At 44.2% G+C, this 9,486-nt stretch overlaps 1 protein-coding gene across 4 annotated transcripts in view; it reads left to right on the forward strand.

Annotated features, from left to right (window-relative positions):
- Window positions 1-4,985, forward strand: part of sipa1l3 (signal-induced proliferation-associated 1 like 3) — a 240,262-nt gene extending 235,277 nt beyond the window's left edge. For all 4 annotated transcript variants that reach the window (XM_043680772.1, XM_043680771.1, XM_043680774.1 and 1 more), the window contains one exon: window positions 1,510-4,985. In XM_043680772.1, coding sequence (XP_043536707.1) covers window positions 1,510-1,653 — 144 coding nt within the window. In that variant the 3' untranslated portion in view covers window positions 1,654-4,985. The remainder of the gene's footprint in view (window positions 1-1,509) is intronic.
- The last annotated feature ends 4,501 nt before the right edge of the window (window positions 4,986-9,486 follow it).

Raw genomic sequence — 9,486 nt, forward strand, 5'->3', positions numbered from 1 at the left:
GTGGGGCTGTCTGGATCGATCGGGGTGGGGGGGGGGTCCGTCTGGATCGGTGCGAGGGGGACCGTCTGGATCGGTGCGGAGCGGGGGCTGTCTGGATTGCCCTGTGTGGAGTAGCTGAGGCAGAGGCTACTGCAACATTTAGGACAGTGAATTACAAACTCCTTTCACAACCCTACTTTAATACATCCCCTCCCAAAAACCAGCAATGTAATAACATTCAGTGTGTAATTTGTTATGTTCATGCATCATAGATCCACAAGTAAAATCCGTGACACTGGGCCGCTGTTCACATTGACCTCAGTCATTGTTTTCCAAGGAAACTGCTGGTGTAATTACTGAAGATTGATGGACTGAATGGTCCCATTCTGTGCTGTAAACTTTTTTTTAAGTTGTTCTGTATCTCAGATGCATGGCCATATATGGATATTTGTTATGGAGAATACAGTCACAGAATACACAGTTCAGTCAGAGCAGGATGATAAACGATGAGGGAGTTTTTCCGACCAAGTCACGAATCGCCTGTAAAACTGGAGCAGGCTCAGAAAACCGAGTGTTTCCGCTTTGTCCTTCTGTGGGCGATGGGAATGTTTCTTTTTCTAATCACCAGTCATTTGCAAGACCTTATTCTAAAGTATTCTCTTGATATTCAAAAGACCAAAGAAAACATGCAGCCAATGTTGAAATCTTGGAAGTGTAGGAAGCCTGGGAATTGAATTTAAACACAAACATTTCTTATTCCAGAGAGAGTGAGGGAACACGTATGTAGGGCAGCTGCTCCCAAGTGATGGTCACACAGGCAGCACACTGCACAGCACCCAGGACTCCGGGTGGTTATACAGCGGTAATGTCAGGCCAGTCATCAAGAGGCTGTGGGGACATATTTTAAAATACCACTAAACGCTTGGTAATGTTTAAATTCAGCGAATCGATCTGGAATTGCAAGCTAGTTTGGCAGCATGGTGGCTCAGTGGTTAGCACTGCTGCCTCACAGCACCAGGGACCCAGGTCAATTCCGGCCTCGGGTGACTGTCTGTGTGGAGTTTGCACATTCTCTCTGTGTCTGTGTGGGTTTCTTCCGGGTGCTCCGGTTTCCTCCCACAGTCCAAAGATGTGCAGGTCAGGTGAATTGGTCAATCTAAATTGCCCGTAGTGTGAGGTGCATTAGTCAGAGGGAAATGGGTCTGGGTGGGTTACACTCCGGAGGGTCGGTGTGGACTTGATGGGCCGAAAGGCCTGTTTCCACACTGTAGGGAATCTAATCTAATCTTTACATAATAGTGTTCACAACTATCACTGATTTGGGGCACCTCTTCACTGCTGTTCTTTTTAATGCCATTCTTACCCAGTCTGATCCCCTCATGATTCTTTCATCAGAATTGTGGTGGTTGACACACTTATTATAAGTCAGAACAAGCAAGGCAACGTTGTACCCTCCTTGTTAAATAATGCGAACTGAGCAAACTCACCCTGTCCTTTTCACCCCCTAACCCCACCCCAATCTCTCTCCAGGAGAAAGAGGATAAAATTGTCCTGCAGGCAGAGGTGGCAAACCTGAGGGTTAACAATCAGCGTCTCCAAGAGGAGTCCCATTCAGCCACCGAGCAGCTGAGGAAATTTGCAGAAATATTTTCCAGCACGATAGAGAAAAAGTGAAGCCGGCCAGCCCTCCCACAGAATCTCAGCCCGGTTTATTTCCTTTCGTTTGGTCGTCCATCTTTTGGAGTAACTGTAATCCGGAGACATGGCCCATCTCGGGGAGGAAGATTCCAGAACATGCTGAACCACAGCAGCCATTTTATAGAAGGTGCAGGCAGTGGCACTCTGACAGAGCTCGAGAGGAGGAACGTGAGCTGTTCGGCATCACTTGGTCAGTAGCTGGTGGACACTGCGACACTTCCTTTCACATCACTAGAATGGTACTGGTCAGTCAGAACGGTTTCTGAATATCCTCCAGTGTTAGTTAAATCTGCAAGCTTTACTGAGCCCTCCCTCCCTATCTCCCCAAATCCTGCCAGCTGCCATAAATCAATAATTATTATCCATTGATAAATGTTTGATCAACTGTCTTCCTCCAACTTGGTAAGTTCAGTCAAGACTGTCAGGGTGATGTGCTTTCACAGAAAGCAGCAGCTTTTGTTTTTTTTAAAGAAACCTTGCTAGTAGAAATTAGGCTTCAGTAAATGTAGGGTGCCCTTTTTAATTAGTTCTATTTTTAAAACTTTTTTTGTCCCTCCCAGTTGTTCCTAGCTGCACTACTCCAGGTCCCTTCGTGGGATCAAAAACCAGAGTGTCCTGGGTATCTTCTCACGGCCACCTTTGTCTCAAAATTGGTGCACGCAACAACGTGGCGCTCTCGTATTTGTGTTCATTTTAAAGTTGCAGATACACTAAGCAGCAAAGCATCATCCCTTACACCATATTAGGATATCGGACTGAGGAGGTTCCGAGTTTAATCTTCAGTCTGCAGTGACTGAGTTCAGACTGCAGAGTGGTCAGGTGCAACTGCCTCTTGAATCCTTGAGGAATTGGGAGGACACTGGGTCTCCAGTCTTCGTCACTGAGCAGTAACTGTCCTTGTGTCCCCTCCACCTCGCGCCCCCCCCTCCTCCCCTCGGGACCCTCCCAATCCCATTTTTGTGTGGGGCCATACAACGATGCTTTCTGTAGCCGAACAGTTCAATGCCCTAATTCTGTGCATGAAAAGGAGTCAGTAAGGTGAGGTGGAAGGGAGAGGGGAAATGATTATCAACCATCCAACATTTCCCCTCAACTCGAAGCTTTGAGGGAAGAGGTGGGGGGATCAACGTAGGCTGAGAGGCAAACCATTTATAACTCAGTGTAGGAGATTCATCATAAACCACTTAGTCCGATGGTAATACCATGCTCTCTGACCTTTGATAATCTGCAATGCAGTCAATAGATTTCAATAAAGCTATTTAATTTTATTTGAAAATTTAATCAAAAGGTTTTGTTTCCAATATTTAAGAGAAAGTAATATTGCAAATGATATTTAAAAAGCAGTCACCCAGGTCTAACATTAATATAGGAAGTTATTAAAGCACTTTCTCTCAGACTAAATTATTTTCTAGAAAATTCCATTTTAAGATCGCTCAGGAAGTTTAATCTAATAAAATGTAAATGCTCTTTGTATACGTTATATTTGTATAAATTGCTTTAGGTTTGTTTTTTTTTAATTCAAAACCTTAATCAAAATTGGAATTGCTGAGGTGAATCGGTAACTACTGAATATTCTGGAATTTTTGTGATCATCCCTTTCTTGGGATTATACACTGCAGAAAAGACTATTGTGGAAAAAATTGTGTGGAATGATTGATTAAAACAGACAGCCAGCAGCTGAACGTTGGCTGTCAGGTTGATGCAGTCATCTTGATTTGGTCAAACTACGATTTTATTTTTTTTGTCAAAACCTGTTCTTGAAAGGGGAACAGTCACAAAATGAGCTGGACCCTGGCCTCTGGGCTCCCTCATCTGTGAAGAGCTGAGGAGGAAAAAACACATGCACCTTTGCTAGTCTGGCTACAGGTTGGCTCAAAGTGCAGGATCCCACACAGCAAGTCAATGCAACTGTCTGCTGTTGTCTGGATGGAGTTTTCACCAGGCCAGCTCCCACCACTATTAGCAATTACAATCCGTGACCGTGTGGGATTTTAGCATCTGTGTTCACTCTAACCTAGTTAGATAACTCTTGGCTATTCAACACTGAAACAGTTCGACTGAAGAGCTCTTGTTGTTTTAGACCCTTTTGTCTCCTGATACATTTCTACACGCAGCCTCTAATATTGTCTCAATCCAGTGGCCATGTGAATCATTCATGCAAGAATGCTTGTCACTCATTCATCTGAAATTGTTTTGCTGGGTCTTATAATGGGGAGTTAACGGAGTTAAACAAGCTTAACGCTTTCAGTAAAGGAATGTTGAATACGTGAAGCATCTGTGCACTAATATTCACAGTGCCATCTCTGAGATCTTCTGCATTAATGAATTTTTCATTGTTTGAAATATGTTGTGTGGCTACAGGGAAATGGGGAGTAGCAGATGCTGGCAGGGAACTCCAAGCATCCAGTCAAATGGATGACACAAACAATCAGATCAATGTGTTGAGTGGTGAGGAGATTGTTCCAAGCTCAGATTTGCGGCTAGTGTGTATGCTTTGCAAAGGAGAGAGGGAGGGGGAATGAAAGATCAGAGAAAGTAGGCTACTGAGGTTAAAGGGTAATTGAGTGTCTGATAGTTGAACCTTATGACCTGGTGTGTCCAGTGTTAGTGTTAGTTTTGCTGCAAAGTTAACCATGGTGTATGTTAGGAAGAATGTGTTCGTGTGTGCCCAGATAAGAGGAGGGGGGAATAACTCATTGTAGTTAAACTGCACTACATGAGTTAACATTCTCACTTTAAATTTAAACCAAAAACAACTGCCCTCCCTTGTGACTGTTCCCTCAAAGATAATGCAATCTTCTTTGCCACTGCATGCTGTCAGCATGTGTGTTTGCAATTTCTTGTATAAACTGGATTACAAAAGAACTTTTTATAAGACATTTGTATACACAACCTAAATCTGAAGCTGAACAAGTGAAAGAAAATGTTCCAAGCTTTGCAGCTGCAACCAACAATGTCTTAAAAAAAAGAAAAGTTTACTTGGAATTTTATCATACTCTGTAATATTTGTGTATAAAGAGTGAAGAAGTCTTAAATTTTATTGGTTTTGTGTGGTGCAGATTTTCCAATGTACATTTTGTCTGTGTAGGATTGTTGATGTGATTTTATTGATTTGGGGGAGTTTTTTGAGTAGCGTGTAATTTATCTGTTATCATTTTATAAAGACATCAAACTTTCAGATGAGATTTGTATTTAATTTGTGATCTTTTTTTTTTGATTCCGCTACACCATCGATGAATCCTCTTTCATTTTTTCATTCCTTTCGCATGTACCAGGAAAAGCGAATAAAAGTTTTCATAAACTTGTAATGCGTGGTGCGTTTCTGAATTCCAGATGAGATGGTTGCTTTTCAAGTGACCCCAACTTGGCAAGCTCCTGCCCTTAATTGGCTGCTTGTTGCAGTGAACGACATCAAGTTGGAAGGACTCTGCTCCATGTTCCCAGGATTTGCTGCCTTGGCTGATCCCAGTTGGGATGGTAATGCAGTCAGTGGCATCACTCCGTTTTTTTTTAAAGGAAGACAGAATAGACTCAGTTCTCACTCTTCGTTGTGATGGAGTTTGTCATAGAGTCCTACAGTACATAAGCAGACCCTTCATTCTAACCAATCCCTGCTGAAAATAATCTCAAACGAAATTGGTCCCACCTTCCTGTGCCTGGCCTTTATCCCTCCAAATCTTTACTATTCATGTACTTATCCAAATGTCTTTTTAAACATTGTAATTGTAGCCACATCCAGCACTTCCTCAGAAAGTTCCACACATGAACCCTGTGTTTGCTCCTCATGTCTTTTCTTAAATCTCTCTTCCCTCACCTTAAAGTCTGTCCCCCTCATCTTGAAATCCCCCATTCCAGGGAAAAGACAGCTATTTCACAGTAACTCTGGTTCCTGTGTGGGAAGGGTTTGGAGGGATATGGGCCGGGTGCTGGCAGGTGGGACTAGATTGGGTTGGGATATCTGCACGGCCTGGACGGGTCGGACCGAAGGGTCTGTTTCCGTGCTGTACATCTCTATGACACTATATGACGGCCTCAGGCTGTACTTGCACAGCGTATACCAGCCCCATCAGCAAGTGAAAAATCTGACCTACAGGACAACAGCAAACACCCCTTGCTTCTAGATGAGCACTACTTTTATGAATGATGAGGGATTTTGCTTCTACAGGACCTGGATTGTTCTCCTTGCAACAGGGGGATTTCAGGTATGACTTAAAAGCAATGTTCAAAATTACATGGAACAGCTTTATATATAAGGTAGGAAATTTGTCTCCACAAAAACAGATTTGCAAATTAGAGGACACTGATTTTAAGGTCAAGGAAGCAGAGGGTGATGTAAGAACACAGGAACAGGGTTAGGCCATTCGGCCTATCGAGCCTGCCCCACCATTTAATTACATCATGGCTATTGTGTGGTCTAACTCCATGTACCTGCCTTTGGCCTGTCTCCATTAATGCCTTTAGAGGTGAACAGGTCTGTTCTGGAATGCATGCTACTTTTATTTATTTATGGGATATATCGAGATGCGTGCAGAAGTTGCACTCAACAATCTAGGATTGGCTTGATGGACCCACTGAGAAGAGACTGTTATGTAATCCAGTGTCTGGGTAATTTGGGCCATGATGTCTGCTAGGAATGATAGCTGTGGTTTCTGAAGATTTCCAGTGCTGCAGGTTCTCCTGACCTTATCTCTGTGTCTTTGCGGACAAATCGATAATGGATCAATTGCTATGATTAATCAGCCGCTGCTTCGCATGAGGGAAGTCGAGGCACAGTAATAAACTCGCTGGAATTGTAATCCTCACCCTCGTGTTGGGGGTGGGGGCAGGCTCAGGAGTCATAGATTCAAATCCCATTAATAAATGTGAAAAGTAGAGCTAGCTTTAGTGACTGCAGCTATCAGTGATCATTGTAAAATCCCATCAGGTTCACCAATATTCTTTTTTCAGAAATCTGCCATCCTTACCCCAGTCTGGGCCTACATGTGACACCAGACCCACACAACTGGCCCCTGAGCTGGCCCCATCAAGTTCAGAAATGATTAGGGGCAGACGTATACACCTAGTCAGCAACAGTCCCGACCTATCAAAGAATAATAATATTCCTATCATTTGGAATTCCCACGTAACCGGGCCTGAGCAACTGTAAAAGGACAAAGGTGTGCTGCCCCTAGCAGTCGAATAGCCTCTAGCAACGTTATTGCACACAGTGGGGCCACTTCATGTACCAGGAGGTAGTGAGAGATCATTAACAAGGCCAGAAATACTGTGCAGGTAAAAAAAAAGCTGGGTAAATGTAAGTGAGATTAATCCATTTCAGGAACATTGCTTCCAATAGTAGTACCTGACAACAGCTGGATATTTTTTAAAATCAACATTAAAAAGAACAATACAGAAACCATTTCTTTAGCAGTCTCGTATGGCCCTTCAAACCACAGGCAGTTGTAATTCTGCTTTTCAACAAGAGGTGGCAGCCCAGGCTAAGTATACAGTCTAAAACCAAGCAGCAACATCACGCTGAGAGGTCTGTCCACCAAACTTCTGAGCATCCTTTTGTCGAATCATGCATTTCAATCAAGGCTTTTGCTTAATGTAGGGAGGGATATTAAATGCATAAATTACAGTTTGTGCAATTAACATCATGCATTGCAGCAATTCACTAAGGCTCCTTAAATAGCATCTTCCAAACCCCTGGCCACTTCCATTGAGAAGGACAAGGGCAGCAGACACCATTCCCTGCAAGTTCCCCTTCCAAGGCGCTCTCAGTTCTGATTGGAAATATATCGTTATTCCTACAGTGTCACTGGGTTAAATTGCTGAGATAGTAATCTGTGATGGGTCAGTAAAATACGTGTGGCTACAGTGAGGGTGTACCTATAGAACAGATCATTATCATGTCCTGGGTCTCAATAAGCTGCTGAAGAACATTGGCCAAGTCTGTGGAGATGAGGATAACATTAATTGATTGAGAAACATCATTCTGTGTTCATCTTGGCGCAAGACTGCAGAAGAGAATAAGAATCAAGTAATATTGTATCATTTTGTGATAGTGTTTACTGTCTCAATAGCAAATCAGTCACACTTAATCGCTTGTTCCAGATCTTCCCCAAGTCCTTGACTCAACATGCTCTGTACTACTACTAGAGAAAGCACCAACAGTGAGTCACTTGGCTGCTTCCTAACGTGAGGGGAACAAAAAGAGCGAGAGAGGGATTTGTAAAGCATGGGAAAATGGATGCAGCAGGTAACACCCTCCAAAAAAAAACTCACTTCGAACTCTTAATGACCTGCTGCTGTCTCGGACTTGCAAATGGGATTAACCCTTTGGAGTGCGGCAGGTGTTTGTAAGCTCCTGAATTGGTCCTCTCTTTTGCAAAATCAGTGGATCCTGTCACGGGAATGTACCTACATATCACCCCAATCCCACCCTGACCCCAGCCCCCTGCCCTTTTATCACCACCAATCCCACCCTAACCCCAGCTCCCTGCCCTAATCCCCACCAATCCCACCCTGACCCCTGCCCTCTTGCTCAGGTTGGTGATTTTAAAAACACAGCAGTAATGTGTTTTTCAAAATCCTCCAATTTGGAGGATTCTGTGAGAAAGCTGTTGGCAGGATTTATCTTACTTTGCTGTCCAGCCACCAGATAGTGAAAAGCTCACAAATGCAGAAATTGCTGTCTCAATGGCAAGCAAAGGGTTAATTTCTTTGACGCATGATATTGTGAAATATAGGGGCCCATAGTAATACTCTCACTCTCTGCCTGTCTTTGTGTGTGTCTCTCTCTCTCTCTCTTTCTCTCTCCCACCTCTCTCTTCTTCCTCTCTCTTCTTCCTCCCTCTCTCTCCTCCCCCCCCCCCCCTCCAGGAATCACATATTAATTTGCATGTAGCAAGGCTGTTGATCATCCCCATACTACCAGGGGGGCTCAGAAGGGCAGTAATAGGCAGTTTAATTTTTTTTTACAGCAATCCATGATAATTGTCCTGGTCTCCGTCTGTGAGACTGGGTTTGTGCTCCAGATTCAATCATAGGGTCAGAATCCTGGAATTCCCTCCCTCAGGGTATTGTGGATCTACCTACAGCAGGTGGACTGCAGCGGTTCAAGAAGGCAGTTCACCCCCACCTTCTCAAGTGGCACGTACATCCCATGAAGAAGTTAAGAAAACTCATCCACCTCCAATAATGTCTCACTCCCCAGTACTGAGAGAAAGTGAGGACTGCAGAGGTTAGAGAGTCAGAGTCTCAGAGGGTGGCGCTGGAAAAGCACAGCAGGTCAGCCAGTATCCGAGTAGCAGGAAAATTGGCGTTTCGGCATCAGCCCTTCATCAGGAAGCCTCTGCTGTGCTTTTGCAGTGCCACACTTTTCAACTCCCCAGTACTGCACCGGGAGCTGTATCCCTGGATTAAATGCTGAAGTCACCAGAGTTGACCTATGAATTCTATGCTACAGTCTCGGCTGACCATATGGTTTCTCCTTCCAGTAGAGGCTGATGGATCTACCACTAACAGTGACTGGGGTGACACTGTCCTTATGTTAGCCTGAGGCCTGAGATTACACCTGAAACCTGGGATTTTGCTGTGCTCAACAAAGCTGTCTGGGGTCACACTGAGGCACAGGGCTGAGAGAACCTCAAACATGATAAGTATTTGTTGATGCAGCGTGCGTTTGAAACCATTTCTGTTCTGAGAATCCAGTCCATATGTCCACTTCACCACCTTACCCCTCAACTCAGCCCCTTCCCATTTCCTCCTCTTTCCATCTCCATCCACTCCCCCTCCCCTTCCCCTTCCTCCCCACACTTCTCCCCC

This window comes from Chiloscyllium plagiosum, chromosome 41 (genome assembly GCF_004010195.1).
Source record: "Chiloscyllium plagiosum isolate BGI_BamShark_2017 chromosome 41, ASM401019v2, whole genome shotgun sequence".
In the NCBI taxonomy this organism is placed as follows: Eukaryota; Metazoa; Chordata; class Chondrichthyes; order Orectolobiformes; family Hemiscylliidae; genus Chiloscyllium; species Chiloscyllium plagiosum.